Below are 22,332 nucleotides of genomic sequence, written 5' to 3' on the forward strand. Positions count from 1 at the left end.
CGGCTGTCCGCCCGCAGAGCCGGCGCCGGTGCCCGTCCGGTCCCCGCAGCCCGGGGCGGCCAGAGCAGAGTGCAGCGGGCCCCGCGCGGGCGCCGCTGGCACGGCCTCCCGCTGTCGTCCCCTCCTCGGCGGGCGGGCCGAGGGCGGTGCCCTCTGCTTGTGCTCCGCCCGCCGGCCCATCCGGAGGGGTCGGCCTAGCCCCGCTAGGGTCTGCGTTGGGGCCGCCTTCCAGGCTCCGGAGCTAGGCAGCAGGGGGCGCTGGGGACGCGCCGAGTGTGCGCCCCCTGCCCGCCCAGGCCGGGCCTCGGAGCCGTAACCCTGCCCGGCGGGACCGCAGGCACGTGGAGCGGCAGGGACGGCTCGGCTGCTGCCGAAGCGGGGCTGAGGGGACGGGAGCCACCGGGCGCACCGGCCGGGGGGCTACCTAAACCGTCAGCAACAGCCCCGTTCTCTGCTCAGGCGCGCTGGGGAAGGCCCCGTTACGGGGGGTCTGGGTGAGGTGCCAAACGGGGCCAAAGGGGGAAATCGGAGGGCGAGTTGGAGCCGTCTCTCTCATTCTCACATCCTGCCGCTCCTGAGGTGCACCTGGAGCCACCGGACCTGCCGGCGTGTGCCGCTTGTGGAGGATAGGGAGTTCTAGGTGCCGGGGAGGCTATTCCTTAGGAATAAGGCATGGGTGAGAACAGAGGTCGCTTCTCCCTGCCAGGGCCCAAGGAGAAACCCGAGTAGCTGCTGACGTCTCTTCTCCTTGGCCTACAGAGGTTTGGCTTTCTCTATCAGGGTCCGGGGAAGGACAGACCGGAGGGTGGGGTGAGCACGGGGTGCCCCGGCAGCTTAGAGATAGTGTCGTTGGGCGCAGGCTGCAGGAGGGGGGCGGTAGGAGGATGAAGGCGCACCGGGGAGGCGGGGCCCCGGGAGAGAGACGAGGGGGTACCCCGTGGTGGCGGTGGCAGTGGGGGACGGGACGTGAAGTATAAACTGAAGGGGCGCGGCTGAAGGGAGTTCATGCCAAGCCGAAGGATCGATGTGCGGGGCTGGGGTTGGGGAGGGCGCAAGGCAGAGGTGGGGCGGGCGCAGCCCCACTGGACGGACCGTGGGAGCTGGCTGGCCTCTTCCCCTATCGTGAGTCCGTGGCACATGCCCAAACTGGACGGCCCCCGGCTCAGGTGACGTCCAGCAGGGCCGAGCCGGTCCGGGCCGGTCGGGGGCCCTCGGTGCCAGCTGAGGGACTGGGCACGACGCCCTGCCGAGGCCAGCGCTCCGGAGGGGGGCGGAGTCCCGTTCCACCCGTCCCCGGCGCGGACTGTGCCCTCCGAGGACACGCGCACCGCGAGGGTAGGGCTAGGGCCGGGCTTCTCTGGGGCAAAGATCAAGGTCTCGGCCTGGGGTAGGTCCCCTCGCATTCCAGTAGTCAGGACCCGGACTCTGGGGAGGGCGTAACGGAACCCCAGCGGCTGCTCCGGGCGGAGCGCGATAACCCGCGCCACCTGCGACGGAGGAGGAGCTCAGCGTGCTTTCCCGCCCAGGGCGGAGTCACCGGGCCCTGAGACACGCCCTCGGGACCCAACCTCTCTCCTGCGCTCTGTCGGGGCGGAAGTTCAGAAGCCCCGAGAAAGCAGGCGGCGGAAGTGGTCGTTGTACTGGGCGCTGGTGCGCATGCGCCCAGCTGCTGCTTTGCCGGCGCTCCTTAGTCGCTGTTTTTTTTTTTTTTTCTTCAATCGCTGCGACTCGTTTTTCCGCGCAGGAAGGAGGGCTGATTCCTAGTCGTGGCCTCGCGTTCCGCGTTCCTACGGTTCTCGTGACCCGCTCACGATGGCGGGCATCCTGTTCGAGGATATTTTCGATGTGAAAGACATTGACCCCGAAGGCAAGAAGTTTGACCGAGGTAAGCTGTGTGTCTGGAGGGGATTCTGGAGGAAGAAGTGGCTTCCTCGGGGACACACCCCTGGGCGCCAGCGCACGTGGCTTGCCCTGAAGTGGGGGCCTCTCCCGGACGCCTCTGCTGGGTGGGTTAGGCCGAGGGCCCGAGCCCTCCGTGGCCGTCCGGGCCGTGGCCGCCCGGGGCCGTGGCAGCAATCGCCTCACATGCACACCGTGCCTTGTCTGGTCCTCCAGGGAGACAGGGGCCTCCGGGAGGCTCAGTGTTGCACGCAGAGCTGGCTTGGGCGGCTGTGTTCCGGTGTGGCCTCCAGCTGAGTGATGTGTAGGCTTCTTGTGCGGGCGCTGATCAGGTCTGGGTCCTCCCTGGTGCCTAGTATTTTTCAAAACGGACGCCAGGCAGTACGTCTTGGCACAGGGGTGAAGCCAACTTGCCCAGAGCCAGCTTCTCCATCACCCAGGCGGTGCCTAGAGCTCTGTTATGCACTGCCAGGGAATTGCACTTGGGGCGTGGGGGTCGTCCATTCATTTGCCGTGTTTTTTGTTCTTCTTGCATATCCAGTTTTGCTTGAGCCTACATTTTGTTGATGATTTGAAAGGCAAAACCCAAGTGGACCCAGGTCTGAAGCCAAGCTGCCATGCTGCAGCTGCGACCCTGATACAGGATGCCTGTTATAAACAGCAGCTTTACTACTTTTTTTTTTTTTTAAGATTTATTTTATTTTTATTGGAAAGTCAGATAAACAGAGAGGAAGATCTTCCATCCGATGATTCACTCACTCCCCATGTGAGTGTAACGGCTGGTGCTATGCCGATCCAAAGCCAGGAACCAGGAACTTCTCCAGGTCTCCCACGCGGGTGTAGGGTCCCAAGGCTTTGGGCCATCCTCGACTGCCTTCCTAGGCCACAAGCAGGGAGCTGGATGGGAAGTGGAGCTGCTGGGATTAGAACTGGTGCCCATATGGGATCCCGGTGTGTTCAAGGCACGGACTTTAGCCACTAGGCCACACCGCCGGGCCCTACTTCTTTTTTTTTTTTTTTAATTTGTCTGTTTTTTCTTTTTTTTTTTTAAGATTTATTTATTTTATTACAAAGGCAGATATACAGAGAGGAGGAGAGACAGAGGAAGATCCTCCGTCCAATGATTCACTCCCCAAGTGAGCGCAACGGCTGATGCTGCGCCAATCTGAAGTCAGGAACCAGGAACCTCCTCCAGGTCTCCCACGCAGGTGCAAGGTCCCAAGGCCTTGGTCTGTCCTCGACTGCTTTCCCAGGTCACAAGTAGGGAGCTGGATGGGAAGTGGAGCTGCTGGGATTAGAACTGGCTCCCATATGGGATCCCGGTATGTTCAAGGTGAGGACTTTTGGCTGTTAGGCCATTACGCCGGGCCATAATTTGTCTATTTTCAGTGGAAAAGCAGATTTGCGGAGAGAAGGAGACACAGATCTTCTGCCTGCTGCTGGCTTTCTCCCTAGGTGGCCACAACAGTCAGAGTTGAGCTGATCTGGAGCGAGGAGCTTCTTTATCTCCTATGTGGGTGCAATTAAGGCCAAGTCCTTGGGCTAGCCTCTGTTGCTTTACCAGGAGCATAAGAGGGAGTTGGATTGAAAGTGGAGCAGTTGGACCTGGTGTAGTAGCCTAGCAGCTAAAGTCCTTGCCTTGTAAACGCCACTGGCATCCAATACGGGCATTGGTTCTAATCCCGGCGGCTCTACTTCCCATCTAGCTCCCTACTTGTGGCCTGGGAAAACAGTAGAGGATGGCCCAAAGCCTTGGGACCCTGCACTCGTGTGGGAGACCTGGAAGAAGTTCCTGGCTCCTGACTTTGGATCAGCCCAGCTCTGATTGTTGCGCTCACATGGGGAGTGAATCATCAGACGGAAGATCTAACTCTGTCTCTCTTTCTCTCTGTATATCTGACTTTCCAGTAAAAATAAATAAATCTTAAAAAATGAAAGTGGAGCAGTTGAGACATAATCTAGCAGTCATGTGGGATGCGAGTGCCACAGGCAGAACCTTTACCCATCACACCATAGCACCAGTCCCCAGTTCTATGAGCAGAGCAGATTAGCTGAAATAGTGTATTGCCTGGAATCCCCAGTTGGGGCTGTTAGAGTTAGCCTGGACTTGGTATCACCTGTCAGTCTTCCTCCTCTTCCCCAGTATCTCGACTGCACTGTGAGAGTGAATCTTTCAAGATGGACCTCATCCTCGATGTAAACATTCAGATTTACCCCGTAGACTTGGGTAAGTGTGGGACACAGAGAATTGGAAAAGGCTTTTTCCTATTTCTCCTCTTCTTTACCTTCAGATATTGCTGTTATTTTCAGGGGACAAGTTCCGGTTGGTCATAGCTAGTACCTTGTATGAAGATGGTACCCTTGATGATGGTGAATACAACCCTACAGATGACCGGCCTTCCAGGTAAGGAGTGGAGACGGGAGTAGCTGCACTACACCCCCAGGATAAGTGGTAGAGAAGGACTATTTAAATCTTGGACTAAATACCATCAGAATTTGAGTAATCTTAAGGAAATAGCTGCACTTAAGAGTTCAAACAGGGGCCTATGCAGTGGCTCAGTTGGCTAATCCTCAGCCTGCAGCACCAGCATCCCCTGTGGGTGCCAGTTCATGTGACAGCTGTTCCACTAAACACCTAGCTCCCTGGTTAGGGCCTGGGAAAGCAGTGGAGGATGGCCCAAGACCTTAGAATACTGCACCTGTGTGGGAGACCCAGAGGGCGCTCCTGGCTTCCGATCGGCTCAGCTCCAGCTGTTGAGACCATCTGGGGAGTGTACCAACCATGGAAGATCTTTCTTTCTGTCTCTCCTTCTCTCTGTAAATCAGCCTTTCCAATAAAAAAGGAATAATTTTTTTTTTTAAGATTTATTTATTTTTATTGGAAAGGCAGATATATAGAAAGAGGAGGAGAGACAAAAGATCTTCCGTCCAAGATTCACTTCCCAGGTGACCGCAACAGCCGGTGCTGTGCCGATCCAAAGCCAGGAACTTCTTCCAGGTCTCCCACGCAGGTGCAGGGTCCCAAGGCTTTGGGCCATCTTGACTACTTTCCCAGGCCACAAGCAGGGAGCTGGATGGGAAGTGGAGCTGCTGGGATTAGAACCGGCACCCTTATGGGATCCCGGTGTGTTCAAGGTGAGGACTTTTAGCCACTAGGCCACACCGTCGGGCCCAAGAAATGAATCTTAAAAAAAATAAAAGTTTAAATAACTGATGGAGTTGGTATGTGATATAGCAGGTTAAGTTACCTATGTCAATGTTGATTCATTCCTGGTTCCCTGTATGCCATCTAGCTTCCCAGTAATGTAACTGGAAAGGCAGTGGAGGATGACCCAAGTGCTTGTGTCTCCTGCCACCTGTGTGGGATACTTGAATGGAGTTCCAGAAACCTGACTTTGGCCTGGCATAGACCTGGCTATTTGGGCCGTTAGAAAAGTGGAGCAGTGGATAGACAATCTCTGTTGCTCTGTTTTTCAAATGAATAGATAAATTAAAATGAAAACAAAACATAAAAAACTGTCAATAATGTAATGATTACGGACTTGAGAGTAGCAGTCTTTTTAAATTTTTTATTGGAAAGGCAGATTTACAGAAAGAGAGAGAGAAAGGTTGTTCATTTGCTGGTTCATTCCCCAAATGGCTGCAACTGCTAGAGCTGAGCTGATCTGAAGCTGGAATCTAAGATATTCTTCTGGCTCTCTCATGAGAGTGCAGAGGCTCAAGCACTTGGATCATTCTCTGCTGCTTTCCCAGACCTTTAGGAGGAAGCTGGATGAGAAGTGGAGCAGCCAGGACACGAACTGGCACCCATATGGAATGTTGAGGCTGCAGGCGGAGATTATCTTGTTACATCACCACACCAGCTGCTACCTGTTCCATTTCCAACGGGTCTGTTTTATACATGCATGCACACACACACATATATACACACACATTTTATTTACTTTGAAACTCAGAGTGGAGACAGAGTGAGAAAGATCAATCTTCCATCCATTGATTCACTCACCAGATGGCCACAATGACCAGTGCTGGTTCAGGCTGAAGTCAGGTGGCAGGAAACTCAGCTGGTCTCTAATGTGGGTGACAGGAGCCCAAACACTTGGGCTGTTTTTTTTTTCCCAAGCCAGTAGCAGAGAGCTGGATTAGAACTGGAAGAATGGTGCCCACATGGGATGCTGGCATCACAGGCGCCAGCTTTACTTACTATTCCACAGTACTAGCTCCTATTTGTTTGTTTAAGATTTTTTTTTAATATGTATTTATTTGAAAGGCAAAGCAGTGCTCGCTTCAGCAGCACGTATACTGAAAGGCAAATTTATAGAGAAAAGGAGAGACAGAAAGATCTTCATCTACTGGTTCACTGCCCGAATGACCATAATAGCGAGGGTTGGGTCAGTGTGGGGCCTGGAGCTCCATCTGGCTTTGCCACATGAGTAGCAGAGCTCCAAGTACTTGGGACATTCTTTTCTAGTTTTCAGGCACATTAATAGGGAGCTGGATTGAAAGTGGAGCAGCCAAGAGTTGAACCAATTGCTTCTAGGCCTTTTGGCTAAGATCAAGTGAAGAGTTGAACCAGTGCTCATGTGGGATGCTGACATTGGCAGGTGGTGGCTTAATTTTGCATGCCACAGCACTTCCCCAAGATTTATTACTATTTATTTGAAAGGCAGAATTAGAAAAAGAGGGACAAAAGGGGTGTTCCATTTACTGGTTCACACTTTCCTTGACAACAGCTGGAGTTGAGTCAGGCTGAAGCCAGAAGCCTAGAACTCCAGTCAGATCTCTTATGTACCCAAGTTGCCAGGCACATTAGCAGGGAGCTAGATTAGAAGTAGAGCACCTGGGGCCCGGCGGCGTGGCCTAGTGGCCAAAAGTCCTCACTTTGAACATGCCGGGATCCCATATGGGTGCTGGTTCTAATCCCAGCAGCTCCACTTCCCATCCAGCTTCCTGCTTGTGGCCTGGGAAAGTAGTCAAGATGGCCCAAAGCCTTGGGACCCTGCACCCATGTGGGAGGCCTGAAAGAAGTTCCTGGATCCTGGCTTTGGATTGGCATAGCATCGGCCGTTGCGCTCACATGGGAAGTGAATCATTGGATGGAAGATCTTTCTCACGGTCTCTCCTCTCTGTATATCTGCTTTTCTAATAAAAATAAATAAAACTTAAAAAAAAAAAAAAAAGAAGAAGAAGTAGAGCACCTGGGACTAGAACCAGCACTCTTATGGGATGGGCAGTGTTGCTGGCTGTTGTTTAAGCCGATGCACCACAGCACCAGCCCCTATTGTATTGTGAGTTTTTCTTAACTGCTGGGCCTGGCGTGGTAGCCTAGTGGTTAAAGTCCTTGCCTTGCATGCCTCAGAATTCTATATGAGTGCCGGCTCATGTCCTGATGGGCCTGCTTCCCATCTAGCTCCCTGCTTGTGTCCTGGGAAAGCAGTAGAGGATGGCCCAAAGCCTTGGGACCTTGCTCCTGTGTAGGGGACCCGGAAGAAGCTTCTGTCTCCTGGCTTCAGATCGGCTCAGCACTGGCCATTGTGGTCACTTAGGGAGTAAATCAATGGACAGAAGGTCTTTGTCTCTCCTCCTCTCTGTATATGTGATTTTTCCAATTAAAAAAAAATCTTCAAAAAAAAAAAAAAGATAACTTTGCCACTTCTGTTCCACAGGGCTGACCAGTTTGAGTATGTTATGTATGGGAAAGTGTACAGGATTGAGGGAGACGAAACATCTACAGAAGCAGCAACACGCCTGTAAGTCCACGGTCACGTATGTGGATCCTTTCTCCACCCTGCTGTTCTGAGAGTTTGGGCCACATTCCTGCTTTCTGTGCTTCAGCCCCCTACCCCCGCCCCCTCCCGTCTCCTGCCCCCCTCTCCCCTGCTCCGAAGCAGTTCAGACCTGAGGCAGAGCTCGGCCTCTGTTGGGACCTCAAGACTCAGGGGTCCTCGCGTGGAGAAGAGGTGCTTTCCCGAAGTGAAGGCAGCAGTAGGTGACTACACAGGCAGCCTGTTGTGGGCTTTGTGTGTGTGTGTGTTTCCCTGCTCTGTAACCCAATCTCTGATTCTTTGGCTTCCCTGCCCAAGTATTTTCTCTCTTCTTTAAAATCTTATTAAAACAATATGTGTTCCTTTTAAGAAATTTGAAAAGCGGAGATGTAATATGAAGAAGGAAAAAGTCACCTATAATTCTCTAGCCAGAGAGAAGCTTTTCATGTAAACATTTCTGGATAGTCTAGCTCACTTTTTTTTTTTTTTTTAAGATCACTTTGTTTATTACAATGTTCTGCTCGTTTTGCTTCCTGTTGCGTAAGATATGTTTCCCCATGGCAGTTTAAAGCTTTTCCTGAGCATGTTGATAGCTGCATGACATTCCGGGAAACGAATCCATTTTAATTCACTTGACTGTTCCTCTAGTTTGAGGCATGTAGGTGCTTTCCACCTTCACTGAAGTAAAGAACATGGCCTTGTATACATCTGTGCACCCATATCTGCACTCTGGTTCCTAACAACAAAGCAGCAAACAGCTGCCCCTTCCCTGTCTCAGGCTGGGATGCAGAGCTGCTGAGCAGCGGCTGCTCCAGGCCACAGACTTATGGGACTGGCACCTTCCATTTCAGCTCTGCCTACGTGTCCTATGGGGGTCTGCTCATGAGACTGCAGGGCGATGCCAACAACCTGCACGGGTTTGAAGTGGACTCCAGAGTGTATCTGCTGATGAAGAAGCTGGCCTTCTAAAGCTTGCAGGAGGCCTGCTTGCGGGAGGTTTGCTGCTCACTCCTCAAGGTCGTGGATCGTGTCCAAGCCCCCGTGGCAGGTGCTGCTGTTCACCTGTAAAGGAGGGGCCGGCTCTCCGTCTACCGTGGCTGCGTCCTTAGCTAGCGGTCTGCACTCCCTGAGACATGGACTTGCCTGTGAATCGCTCAGGGGGAAAGTGTGAAATGCATCACAGATTGTTTTGTGTGTGTGACTTTTTTTTAATTAAACAAATTTTTTCAGACTCTCCCCTCCCTTTTCTTTTTTTTAAGCTTCCATTTACTTTACAATCATCTTGTCCTGTTTGTCTGTTTGTCTTGTTTCTGGCTCCCATCCAGGTGATCAAGTATTATCAATGTAAGGATCCCAGAACTTTGTGGAACTTTGAACGAAGTAGTTTTTGGTGTCTGAGTGCAGGGTTTTCTGTTTTTGGACTGACTTGTTCCTGCTTCTATCTTCCAGTGTGGTTTTCTGTCTGGGGAGGAGTAGGGGGAGAGTGTTGTGCTTTGACTCCGAGGGGAGCACCCCAGACCCAGAAGACACCGCCCATTTGACACAGGTTTTGAATTGGCGAGGTGCCCGGCCTTCCAGCACTTGTAGTCTCTTAGGAAGTCAGCTCATGTTGATGTGAAGGAATCGCTTGCATAGCCCGGGAGTGCCTATCAGAGGCTTTTAGACACAGGGCATGAACACAGCGACTGTGACACAGCAGGGAGGACATGGGTGTGGAAGCAGGTGGAGGAGCTGGCTTCCTGCTCGTTGTTCCACTGGTGGTAGCATGGGAGGAGGGTAAATGGTAACGATTCTGACTAGTGGTCCCTGCTGCCCACATACCAGCGAGATGGCAGAGCAGCCATACCAATGAGGTTGGCCGGCCTGCACTGCAGCAGTGCAATAGCTGGATGGCAGTCACTGCCTTACAAGTGGGGGAAGAAGGAGTTAAGGAAGTGGTGGTAATTACAGGATTCCAGCACAGGAGGCAGCTCTTCATTTTGGTATTAGAGGTTCCCCAAGAAAGCACATTATATGCAACTGTGGTTTCCCCCTTGGAGATTCAGGGTAGCAATCCCAGGATTGTCTGTGTTCTAAGCAGTCAATCTGCTGGTTTTGCCGCCTGAGCTTGCCTCCTGCTGGGACACCTGGGACAGTCCCTTTCGCCATCATTTTCAGGTCTTTATGTGAGGTGTTAGAAATGATCTTTAGCGAAATGGGTTGAAAATGGTTGGCCTCAGCAGGGAGGGGACAAGGTGTGCTTGTTTGACTTCACAGTGGGTTGGGGGTGGTAGGTGGGAGTGGAGTTGGAGCCAGAGATGTATGGGGGTTGGATGTGTCTGGATGGAATTCTAGAACCTTTCTACAGCTGCCAGGTTTTTCTCCAGTGAAACTTTGTGCATGTGTTGATTCCTTCCCCATGGCAACCCATTCTGTCCATGAGGGGAGAGAAGGACATGTGGAGATAGGTTCTCTACTCAGAAGCTTTCAGTTGCTGATGTTCTGACCCACTAAGGGCCAGGAACTCTGTCCCAGTACTTGGAAGTACTGTGTGATATATTGGACACTACCACGCTGAGCAGAGTGGACTCTGCAGAGACTAGGGTGTTTCTTCTGCTGCTTGTAGGCTGTGTGGCTAGGGGGAACTCACCTGGCCTCCTGAGACAATACTACCCACCACAGAGTTGTGGGGCCATGAAAGAGGTAAAGGGCCTAAGGCTCCTGGCACATTGGTTTTCTGTGCACAGTTTTACTACTTTTGGTGATCCTGGGGGATTATTTGGAACTCTGGCTTCCTGCCCTCTACAGGGGAGCCTTTCCTTTGGGGTGACTAAAGGAAAGGGCTGCCACGCAAGACAGCATGTGGACTTCTATCCTGGAGGCCTAGCACCAAGGCACCACTTCCTCATGATAGGCCCAGCAAGCCACCTGGCCTTCTTAGTTTCTAGCCATCCGCAAGGCCCAGTGGATGGTGCTCCCACAGGGTTGCCTTTGAGATGCACTTGCGGGAACTGGGAAACTTGTCCTTGCACTTGTCCTGCTGTGTGAGCACCAGGAGCCTCCTGCCACTTCCTGCATTCCCCCTGACCTCCACAGGAGGGAGGCAGGAGCCCACTTGCCAGGCTGGGCCTCCTGCCAGGCTGCTGAAGCAGCAGCTGTTTGCTCAGCTGCCCCAGTCAGTTCTATGCTGTAAGGAAACCTGGGCACAGCCTTACCTTGGGGGCTGGGTGGTGGTGGTGGTGGTAGAGTGGGGGGGTGAAGCTCTAGGGGGTTCCTGTTGGTTTTCTTGGTATGTGTCTGCTCTCTGGAGCAGCACCTTTCCCTTGCCTTTGGGTTGGCTGCTGGGTGCCCCCTTCGACAGGCTCAGCTCTGCTGCGTACAGCCTCCAGAGTCTTTCTGAGACAACCAGTAGATCACTAAAGAGTAAGGAACTCAAGGACAAAGGCTCCTACCCCTGGGAACCACAATGAAAGAGGCTGGGCCACTGGAGGGCCTTCCCTAGGAGGCAGAAGAGGCTGTCTTTCTGTATCTTCTGATAGATTAACCTGGCCTCTGTTCAAAGGCAGGACCGGTTCAGACCTTTCCAGAATTGTATGGAAAAGTGTATAGTACATTCATGAGATGGAAAGTTGTGTGCAGAAAACAGACCAAAAGAGATGACCAGCTGCTCTCATGAACATCATTGATAGCTTAAAAAAAATAGTAGCTTCTTTAGGTTTATAATGTACAGTGAAAAAAACTGTCCCCTTTGGGTTTGGCTTTTGGTTTTAGGTGGGAGCAGGACGTGTGGTCTGACCTCAGTTGGCCATTGCCCAGGATGTCTCTCCCTGGGAGGGAGTGGCAGGTAAGAGACAACAGCCCGTGTTGGCAGTGTCCAAGTCCTTTAGCCTCCCTGAGACAGATTCTGGGAGTGAGGGTGGATTGCAACTGGAAGAGGACTGGTAGGCTTGGCTGTTGGAGCAGGAAGGACTGTTGGTACAGTTGACTGTTGGTGCAGCTGGACCGTGGGGCTGGGCAAGGTTAGGGATTGTGGGGAGGGTGGGTACTGTCCAGGAGGATTCTGGGTTGGAGAATATCTGGACTGGAAGCCCGGTGGCAGGGAACCTGTGTCCCAAGTCTCTACAGTGCTGATGGAGGATCCTAGAGTCCTGGGAGAGAGTCCAAGAAAGAGTCCCCAAGTTCCATTCCAGGGTCCATGGGTCCTGTTCAAGTGTGCAGGCACGTGGTCCAGGGTTTGGTTGAGCAGGCCAGGTATCTGGGCCCCGAATGCCCGCAGCCTGTCCAGAAGTCCAGAGCCAGCAGTTCTGGCTGTGACCCTGGAGGTGCTCTCTGACAGCCCAGAAGTCCTGTTTGGCAGCTTGTTTGGGGTGAGGACCCAAGGGATGCTGCTGTGGCCTGGCATAGTGGAGGTGGGCGGGACCCGCCTGGTGCACAGGGTGGGGCCCGCCACAAGCAACAGGAAACGCACCTTGCCTTGGAGCAGTTGTTGGAAGTTCAGGAAGATGGCGTTGGGATCCTTGTGAGCGGTGGTCCTGCTCTGTGGAGGAAGCTGAGGGCAGAGGGTGGGCCTGAGGCTAGAGACCAGGTACTCCCTCGTCTACCTGGGAAAGAGGCTGCCAGCACCTCCTGGCCTTCTTTCTAGGAGGAACAGTCCCGAGTGGACCAACTCTTGGGCCCTTGAGATCTTGGGAGCACCCTGGGCTCCTTCAGATCCTCCATACGGACCGAGTCAAACAGGAACAGGCTCTGTCGATTGTTTGACTGTAGGCTTACCTGGGTTCCCAGCAGGCCTTGCAAGGCACCAAGGAGGAGGCGGACCTGTCCAGAAAGCTGTCCCAGCAGGGCTGAGAGGCAGGTGGGTCCCAACTGTCCTCTTGCCGTCATCACTGCCTCCAACAGAAGAGTCACTGCTCCCAGAAGGTCCTGGGCTTTGCTCTGCTCCTGGGAAAGTGATGGAAAAGAAGTGTGGACTGCTTCAAAGGGCATTCTAAGAGTGGGTGGGGAGCCTGTAGGAGTAGCCAGCAGGATGAATCATAGGAGCCAAGAACCGGACAGGACCACGGTCCCACCCAGTGCAGGAATGCCTCACAGTCTCCCGACAATTGGTCATCTGCCTTGGCTTCAGGAACTCCAGTGTCCACTAACCCAGCCTTGTCTTACAACCTACGGAAAAAAGTTCTCTCATTCTCACTTAAGTCTGCCCTAGGATGGCTTTCACATTTGGGTTCTAGTGCTGCAAATCTATTCTACTTGCTACAAAATCTTAGGCTCATAAAATTTGTAACGTAAAGGTGGAGATGGGACCCCTCACAATGACCATTAAGTCAAAGAGAAGGGACTTAGGAATGGATGGGAGAGCTGCAACCACAAAGGCCCATAGGATCTGCCCTTTTCTCTGGCCCAGGGGCCCTGGAATAGCTAAGGAAACAGCTTCTGGGCCTCTGGCGGGTGGGAGGGTTGACTTACCAACAAGGGCTCCTACTCAGAGATGTCCTGAGCTCCAGGCTGGAGTGTTGCCTGCTCAATCATGAGACAGCCACTTTTCCCCAAGCTAATCAGACAGGTTTTTTTTTTTTTTTTCTTAACCATTCCTCAGAACATTTCTCCAATCTCTCACCCATATATGAGTGTCCCAGCTGCTTTGCATCTGATTCAGCTCCCTGCTAATGCCCCTGGGAAGGCAGCAGAGGGTGGCCTAAGTACCTGGGCCCCTGGCATCCACAGAGGAGACCTCTATTAAGCTCCTGGCTTTGGCTTGGCCCAGTTCTGGTATCTGCAGGCTTTTGGGAAGTAATCCAGCATATGGAAGATTTGTCTTTGTTCCTTTCCCTTGGTAATTCTGCCTTTTAAATAACTAATAGTTATTTTAAACAATACAAGTAAGGGCTGGTGCTGTGGCATAGCTGATAATGACGCTACCTGTGTAGCTACTCTGGTTTGAGTCCTAGCTGCTTCACTTTCTGATCCAGATCCAGCCATCTTCCTCCTAACACAGCTGGGAAAGCAATGGAAGATGGCCCAAGAGCTTGGCCCCCGCTACCTACATGGGAGACCTGAATGAAGCTGCTGGTTTTGGACTAGCTCAGTTCCAGCCATTTTACCTTTTGGGAAGTGAACCATATGGTACAAGATCTTCCTCTGTCTTTTTGTGTAACTCTGCCTTTCAAATAAATAAATACTTAATTAAAAAATAGCAATCAAGATTTCTTGTTGTTTTTAATCATTTTTTAAAAGTTTGTTTATTTGGGCTCGGCGCCGTGGGCTAGTAGCTAAAGTCCTCTCCTTGAACATGCCAGGATCCCATATGGGCGCCGATTCTAATCCTGGCAGCCCTGCTTCCCATCCAGTTCCCTGCTTCTGGCCTGGGAAAGCAGTTGAAGATGGCTCAAAGCCTTGGCACCCTGCACCCGTGTGGGAGATCTGGAGAAGTCCCTGGCTCCTGGCTTTGGATTGACATAGTACTGGCCGTTGCAGTCACTTGGGGAGTGATTCATTGGACAAAAGATCTTCCTCTCTGTTTCTCCTCTCTTTATATCTGACTTAGCAATAAAAATAATTTTTTTTTGAAGTTTGTTTATTTAGAAGGCAGAGACAGAGAAATTCTTCATCCACTAGATTACTTCTCAGCTGGCCATAATAGTGAGGGTATAGCCAGGCATTCCAGGAGTCCTAAACTCAATCTGGGTCTACCCTGTGGATGACAGGTACTCTAGTACTTGAACCATTATTTGCTTCCTCCCAAGATGTATATCCAGAGGAAGGTAGAATTGCAAATAGAGATGGGACTTGAACCCAGATACCTGATAGGAGATGCAGTCCCTCAAACAGCAGCTTAACCCCTGCAACAAGTGTGGGCCTTCATCATTGCTAGCTTTCAAAACAGCTGCTTTAATAATGTGACATGCTCCCCAGCTGTAGGCAACTGCCTAGGTTGCTTTGTACTTGGGCAAGTGTTAACACTGCTGGGAGAAAAGCAGCCAATAGCTGGCAAACATTCTGGACCTGGTTAATACTCAATCTGTGTTAACTATACCATTATACCAGTATTGTTGCCTATTTGTTTTCAAAGTTATATGGAGAAGACAGGGAATGTAGGGCCAGGGCATGCCACCACTCTGGCTCCCAGGCCAGGGTTGAGGGTTGGGTACAGATTGCCTGGGGAGGGGTGTCTGGGGATGGATTGGAGTGGGTGCCACTGAAGGTGCCATTGACAGGGCAGGAATGACTTCAGGTGGCTTCCATGGATTGGGCCACTGCACTTGTAGGTAGGTGAAGGAGCTGAGACCAGGTGGTTTAGAGGAGGAGAAAACAGAGGGCATGTCTGTGTCAGGCCAAGGCACCAGCCCACATGGGAGAGCTGGGCAGTGTTGGGTTAAATAACATCACTTGCGTCTGTCTATCATGCAAAAGCTAGGGCTAGGGGTGTGCCTAGCTGAGCTACGCCTCAGCACCCGCCCACAAGAGTCAGAGCAGGGGGTGAGCTATGTCAGGCTGGGCCACAGCACATACCAGAACACAAGAGAATCAATTATGGGGGCAGATTCTGTAGGAGACTTGTGGGCTCACTTCAGCAGGACTACAGCACCTGCTGGTTTGCATAGAGAAGGTGGGATGGTAATGAGCAGAGCCAGGCTGAACCATAGAACTCACCTGACACTTGGGGCAGGGGGAGGGTGGAGTTGAGGGTGTATCAGGCTGGACAAGGCTGCCGCACCCACAGGCATGCATGTGTCCTGGGCTTGGGGGCAGGACATATTGGGCTAGACTCCAGCACCCACTGGTGCTCACAAGAGCCAGACTTGATGTAAGATAAGCCAGGCTAGGCTATGATACCCACTGGTTCACATATGAGCCAATTCTGGGGGTAGGCTAGGCTGTGGCACTCATCAGCAAGAGCCAGAATATGTGCAGGGCACTCAGGCTAGGCTGCAGTTCCTGCCAGCATGTGCAAGATCTGGGGCTGGGAGCAGGCCTTCTAGGAGAATTTCTGCTAGGTTGTAACTCCCACTGATGAGCATGAGAACCGGGGCTGGGAGCAGGCCAGGCTGAGTTGCAGCCCTTGTCAGCATATGCATGAGCTAGGTCTGTGGGTAGGCTGGTCTGGACCAGTCCATAGCACACACTGCACAAGCCAGAGCTAGGTTGGGGGGCAGCCCAGGCTAGGTTGGACCACAACACCTCCCAGTTCACACGAGGGCTGGGAATGGGCAAGGCTGGGCTTGCTGCACCCACCCAGTGAGAGCTGGGACTGGGGGTGGCCAGGCTGAAGCAACTGCCAGTGAATGCTAAGACTGGGATAGGCCATCTCAAACTGGGCCATAGCACTCACTGGCATGCACAAGACCTGGGGCTGGGAATATGCTGGTATGGGAACTTCATGGATGCCTTTGCTAGGCTGCTGTTTCCACTGGTGAGAGTGAGAGCTGGGACTGGGTATGAGCTGAGCTGGGCTTTTACACCCATTAGCAAGTGCTGAGACTGGGTGTAAGTCATGTCAAGCTGGACAGCAAGTACTCTCTGGTAGGGGAATTATGAGTACTCCCCTCCTGGACTGCAGCTTCTGTTGGTGAGCATGACAGCCAGGGCTAGGGGAGTGGGCCAGGCTGGTCAAGGCAGCAGCACTTATGAGCATATATGTAGGCCGGGTTTGGGGGCAGGTTGGGCTGAATTAAATTGCAGCACCCATGGGTGTGCATGAGAGATAGATGAGATGCAGGATGGACTAGGCTAGGCCATAGCACATTCTGCTACACGCAAAACCAGGGCCAGGGGTGGGCCTGGTGAGGGTTATTGGGGGTTGCTTCAATGCTGTTGTGCTTTTGTGAAGACTGGGCCTGTGCTGGGCTGGGCTGAGCCACAGCCCCCATCAGTTTCTGTTGGGGCAGAACTGATCAAGCAGCTGTATCTACCAGTATGCACTGATGGTACAGGTGACAGACTGAACCTGAACCTGTGCTAGCTGGTACACATGAGAATCAAGTCTGAGGTCACCTCAGGTGAGACTCTCGGGGAGATTACCCAACTAGATGGCTGGACTCAAACCCCAGCTACAGGGAAAATCACAAAGTGTGTGGTCTGACCTTGAAGTGCATGTATTAGGACTGGGCCTCAGTTGCTGATGCCTGAGCAGTGGCCAACATGGTTAGATGCACACGGGGGACATGACAGCCAGCTCTTCTAGCTTAGCAGAGTGCTTCGTCAGAGAATGGAAAGTAGAACGTTGGACAACTTTCCTGAACAAGCTTTGCAACGTGTTCCTGGGCCTGTGGATGCACTAAGGTAAACTTGGTCAGCCAACAGATGTTAGAACAATTTTTTCAACCCTGGTGCAATAAACCCAACAATGTCTAAGAACTTTCAAAACCATTCAAGTAACACACTTGGAACACTCTGGGGTCTCTAAAGGCATCATCAAATAACTGTCCCTCATCCTGATTTATCATGACTGATTTGGTTTGACAGCAAGGAGTTGCCTCCTTCCCTTACACCCATTGTGGAACACAGGAGAAAAAAAAGTTGAAACTTTTGTCTCACGCATCTTCTCCATACCTCAACCCTCTCCACTCACATGAGCATGAATCCCTCTCAACTATGTAAACAATCTTTAAAATAAAAGGAAAAAGAAAAAAATGATAATGTGACATTGTAAGTTCTGGACCAATTTAACACTCCTAAATCTTTTTCAAAGGAAGTGCTTAGGGCTAGAATATTAAATGAAGGAAGCAGGAAATCCTGACCTGAAAGCTGAATGGGGTTTACTTTTTTGGGGGGGAGGGGGTTACGTTTTAATTTCACTTTGATTTTGTAAAAAAATCGTTACCTTTTAAAAATTGATATGCTTAGTCTCTTTTATATTTATAGAAACTTATTTGAGAGAGAGACAGTCAAATACATGGAGATAATGCCCATTATCTGGTTTGCTCTTCAACTACAATAGCCAAAAGGAGGTAGGTAAGGACAGAAGCTGGGAACTGCAAACTCAGTCCCAACCACTGGGGCAATCACTAGTAGGAAGCTGCATTCAGGAGCTGGAGGAGTGAACTGAAACCAGACAGGAACATGAGTCTCACAGGCTAGGCAAAATGCCAGTCCCTTCAGCTTGGTTTTCCTTCCAGCCATTTTAATTTTTATTCCATTTTTTTGTTTTATTTTAGTGGTGCTTTTTAGCCTTTTGTCATCTGTGGATGACAGATCACTCTTCTGAGGGAGAGATCTTCTATCTGCTGGCTCACTCCCCAAATGGCCACAACAGATAGAGGTCTGGGCCAGATCTGAAGCCAGGAGCCACAAGTTTCTTCTGGGTCTCCTACAGGAGTAGAGGGTCCCAAATGCTTGGGCCACCCTCTTTTGCTTTCCCAGGCACAGGACAAGGCTGGATCAAAAGTAGAGCGCCTGGGACTTGAGCTGATGCCCATATGGGATGCTGGTATCACAAGCAGAGGCTTACCTGCTATGCTATACAACAGCTCATCGTTCTTATTAATGCAAACTTATGAAGGTTAAGTGGGAATAGATCAAAAGTGTGGCCACGACAGACCTCTATTGGCTTTAAATGGTGTTCAGCGTTGAATCTCTTTAACATACTGAATTTATAGCTATCTGTCCATGGAATATCATCATGGCTGAATCCATGTAGATGGGATTAGGGTGGCTAAGCTGAAGGTGAGATATTTTTAGGGAGTTCAAGAATTTTGAAGATTTGGGATGTGGTACTATGGTATAGCTGGTTAAACTGCTGCCTGTAGCATCAACATCCCACATGTGTGCCCATTTGAGTCCCAGCTGCTCCACTTCCAATCCAATTCCCTGCTAATGTGCCTGGGATAGCATCAGAAGATGACCCAAGTAGAGATGCAGATGGAAAGCTCCTGGCTCCTGGCTTCAACCTGGACCAGCCCTGGATGATACAGCTATTTTGAGGAGTGAATTTATGGATGGAAGATTTCTGTCTCTCTTTCTAACTGCCTTTTAAATAAACCAATCAATCTTAAACAAGAAAGAATTTTGAATACCCCTTTGGGAAGGAGCAGAAGTAGATAGGACGGGGTGGGGGGGGGGAGCGGGTACCAAAGTAAGGGATGCCTTAATTCTTACCGTCTGAGTCTTCCATTCTCCCAAGCTGAAGTCTACAGCAGGCAGCAGGACAGGTGTGGACAAAGGGTTAACGTCTGGGCACTGGCTCTGTTGAGAAAGATTGGTGGGATAGAAGGAAGCTGATATTGGGGGGCGGTACAATGGCCCAATGAACAAGTGCCTAGATAGTCTTCAAACAGTCCCAATTATGTCCAGACTAGAATTTTTTCAAAAGGCTCTATGGCAAATCATGGTCCATATCAGGGGGTGGTTGTCAGTAGGCAGTGGTCTCACCAACACAATACCAGAGGCACAGTCATAAGGTAAAAGAGTGGGAGGGAGGCATCTTACCAGTTGAGTAGATAGAGGGACTAGTGCTTGGGAATTCTCACCAGTCTGCCGTGGAGGACATGGGCATCACGGAGCAGTTTATTTAGGAGTCGGGGGTCACAGGCGGGAGGAGCTGGGCTGGACAGAGTTAGTCTCGCAGTTAGGAGAAGCATGACCATGAGGAGCAGCTCTTAGATGACCAGAGGTGAGGTTGGAAGGTGGGGGTTGGGGAAGGATAAGGAAGAAATCATTGTCGGGTGGTGGCCCAGGAATTCCTCTTAGGAACCCAGAAACTTGGAGAGATAGGCAACTTATTCCCAGGATCCTGGGTTACCCCAGCCCCTCACCCCTACCTCCTCTGCAGCAAGTTTCTTTCCTATTCCTCCGCCAGGATCTGATCTGGTCCCAGCCCTCCCCCTTCCCACCCTAGCTTTGTGGCTTCTTACCAGTCAGCACCATTCTGGCCAGCGTGTCTGGCTGGAGTGGCTCCCTGAATGGGGCCAGTCCCCTGACTCCTTCCTGAGGCCATGGAGGCGGCTGGAGCTCTCGCACTTATGGGCAGAGTTGGGTGGGGCACAGCTAGGCCGGTGAGGAGGGTCTGGATTCTATCTTGAAAGTGACAGGGGAAAGTTGGTCAGGCAGGGGAACAGGTGCTGGCAGAGTGAGCCCTGAACAGCCCAGAATTTCAGCATGGAATGTGGATGCTCCAACCATTCCCATCATGGCTGCAGTTTCCCCTTTGTCAGATTCCCCAGTGAATCTGTACCTCTCTTCCCAAGCTGACCACAGCAGGATGGGGTGTACACACACACACACACACACACACACACCTTAATGGACCTCAAATTCTAAGCAACTTTGGTTCTCAGGTGAGAGAAAATGTGGGGCAGGGAAAGAGACTGCAAGTACTATGGCTTCAACCCTGAGCCAAGAGTGGGAGTGGGCTGCAGGGATGGGATGAGGGCTCGTAACCCTAGGCAAGTTTTGAACACGGCTTTGGTGCTGGGCAGTGGAGCTGGGGAGGTGAAAAGGAAACTGAGACTACCAGGGGTCAGGGCTTAGGAGGTGATGTGGGAAAAATTAATCTCCTGTTCTTTTCTTCTACTTATCCCCCACATATAAAGCTCTTGAAGGATTTTCTCGTTTGCACCTCAAACTCTAAAACAACTCCATTCTCTGTGACCAAAAGATGGGCCAGTAGTTCTGGGGCTTCCTGAGGCAAGTAGCCCAGGAATGGACACCTGCTGAGCAAGGCGATGCCAACCTTCCACGGCTGGCCTCACCTTACACACTCGCCAACATGTCTGTCTCATAGCCTGCACCTGCCTCCCCACCCCCTCTGCAAGCCCCTTCCGCCACAGGACCCCCCACAAGGCTTTCTTCTCCTTTCACAAGTTGTGCAAAGAGGCCAGCACCTGATTCAATATTGGGATTTCCTGTAGGTCTGTCAACATGCACCAGTCCTCCTCCTCCCACCCCTCTCTCCTGGTGCCCTAGCTGGCCCAACTCGGTTTCCCCTGCTCCAGAATCAGAACCTTAAGCCAGTAAGCAACGTTGGGAAAGAAGAGAGACCGAGGCTGTGTCCACCTTGGTACCATGTTCCCTATGCTCTAAATAGCCTTCGTTTCTTACATCCTCCCTGTGCCATGTCCCTGTTGTCTGGAATCAGGCAGGACTGTGCTGTGTGGGACTAGTCCCCCGGCACCCAGCACCCCACCCCCTACCCCTGCTCTGTACTGCTCCTCCCATTCTGGGAAGGCTCCACTCTTCTCGACAAAGGTCAGTAGCCTGTAGGTTCCAGTTTGCCTGCCCCTCCCCCCCCCAGCTGAAAGCCCAAGTCCTCTTTTCTGTCCTTCTTACCTTCACCCAACCGCAAACTCTGCTCCTCACTCAGCAGCTGGAGTAGGGCTCAAGGACCCAGGCACACAGCAGACAGTGCTTGCGGGAGCCGATGGGTGGGAAGACATGCGGCGCTGGGGTACGGCCCCTCCACGGCAGTGGGGTCACACGCCTGCCCCTGGACACTGCTGCCCAATCAGGGAGCAGAGGGCCAGCAGACACTGGCAAAGGCCCCCGGAAGTGACGCCTTTCTCTTCCACCCGCGCTGGACCTGGAGCCCCTGCCTGGCTGGACCATGGTCCACTAATGGAACCCAGCTCCTCCACCCCCACACATACACCGCTGGGAAGAATCCGTCCTCTCTTAGGAGATGGGAAGTCTGGGACCTGCCGCAGGAGGAGATGGGAAAGAAGCACAGGATCCTTCCTCAACCCCTCGCCCTCAAAGAGGAATCTGGCAGGACATTTCTGTCCTAGAGGTCTTGTCTTAGGTTGCTGTATTTGCAGCTCCTGGCTATCTCCACTTCTCCCTGGACTGCACACCTGCTGCTACCTCATGGACTTTTTTGTTTTAATATTTTTGAAAGATTTAGTTATTTTTATTGGAAAGTCAGATATACAGAGAGGAGGAGAGACAGAGAGGAAGATCTTCCGTCCGTTGATTCACTCTCCAAGTGACTGCAATAGCTGGAGCTGAGCCAATCCGAAGCCAGGAGCCAGGAACTTCTTCCGCGTTTCCCATGTGGGTGCAGGGTTCCAAGGCATTGGGCCATCCTCTACTGCATTCCTAGACTACAAGCAGGGAGCTGCCGGGATTAGAACTGGCACCCATATGGGATCCTGGTGTGTTCAAGGCGAGGACCTTAGCCTCTAGACCCCTCATAGACTCTTATTTTCTTACTTTGTTCTCCTAGGATTCCTTTCCCAAGTGGAGTTCTGGGTATGCGCTATGCTAGAGAACAATCTACTTAGGGGTCACGATATGGGGGAAGGCTTTGGACAGTTGGTGGGGAGATGGCACTGGAAAGATGGAGGCTGGGTGGAGCCCGGCCAAAGTCCACTGATCTTGGTGCCCATGTCCTCCTTTGCTCACCCTGCCTTGCTCCCTCTTTCCATCTCCTGCTGTCCCCCATGTGACAAGGGGAATAACTAGGCCCATGTGTCCCTGTGTTAGAAAGACAGCTGCTGAGCCTCTCTTGCCAATCCCTCCCTGCTGCCCCCCTTCTTTCTCTGGCCCTGGTTCTGTTCCTTTGCTTCCCCCAACCTCAGTCCTGGTCTCCCCGCAGTTTCTGTCCTCATGGGCCTCCAGCACACACACACACACACATACACACTCCCCTCCCACCACCCCCACCAGTTCCTCCCGAGGATGGGGCTGCCTGGGAGGAAAGGAGGATGGCCTAGATCCCGGAATGCTCCTATTCAGCCAGACGAGATGCTTCCCGAGA

The 22,332-nt window shown here is 52.0% G+C and overlaps 2 protein-coding genes across 4 annotated transcripts; one reads left to right on the forward strand and one right to left on the reverse strand.

Annotated features, from left to right (window-relative positions):
* The first annotated feature begins 1,640 nt into the window (after window positions 1-1,640).
* POLR2H (RNA polymerase II, I and III subunit H) lies at window positions 1,641-8,895 on the forward strand. 3 transcript variants are annotated; one of them, XM_041002935.1, is made up of 5 exons: window positions 1,641-1,885; window positions 4,043-4,126; window positions 4,210-4,303; window positions 7,566-7,649; window positions 8,443-8,895. In XM_041002935.1, exons 1-5 carry the CDS (start codon window positions 1,813-1,815, stop codon window positions 8,585-8,587), a joined length of 480 nt encoding a protein of 159 aa, XP_040858869.1. In that variant the 5' UTR covers window positions 1,641-1,812; the 3' UTR covers window positions 8,588-8,895. The 3 variants fall into 3 exon arrangements, with proteins under 3 accessions (XP_040858869.1, XP_040858871.1, XP_040858870.1); XM_041002936.1 differs by having other exon boundaries at window positions 1,645-1,885; window positions 8,516-8,895; XM_041002937.1 differs by lacking the exon at window positions 7,566-7,649 and having other exon boundaries at window positions 1,643-1,885; window positions 8,516-8,895.
* THPO (thrombopoietin) lies at window positions 8,670-19,656 on the reverse strand. The gene is made up of 6 exons (XM_041002583.1): window positions 19,493-19,656; window positions 19,109-19,236; window positions 18,738-18,824; window positions 12,417-12,584; window positions 12,112-12,180; window positions 8,670-8,726 (listed from the first exon to the last, which is right to left on the reverse strand). The coding sequence occupies exons 1-6, from the start codon at window positions 19,503-19,505 to the stop codon at window positions 8,670-8,672; spliced, it is 522 nt and encodes a 173-aa protein (XP_040858517.1). The 5' UTR covers window positions 19,506-19,656.
* Between the last annotated feature and the right edge of the window lie 2,676 nt (window positions 19,657-22,332).

Source organism: Ochotona curzoniae, unplaced genomic scaffold, assembly GCF_017591425.1.
Source record: "Ochotona curzoniae isolate NIBS_2020 unplaced genomic scaffold, NIBS_Ocur_1.0 scaffold_2587, whole genome shotgun sequence".
NCBI classification, from domain to species: Eukaryota; Metazoa; Chordata; class Mammalia; order Lagomorpha; family Ochotonidae; genus Ochotona; species Ochotona curzoniae.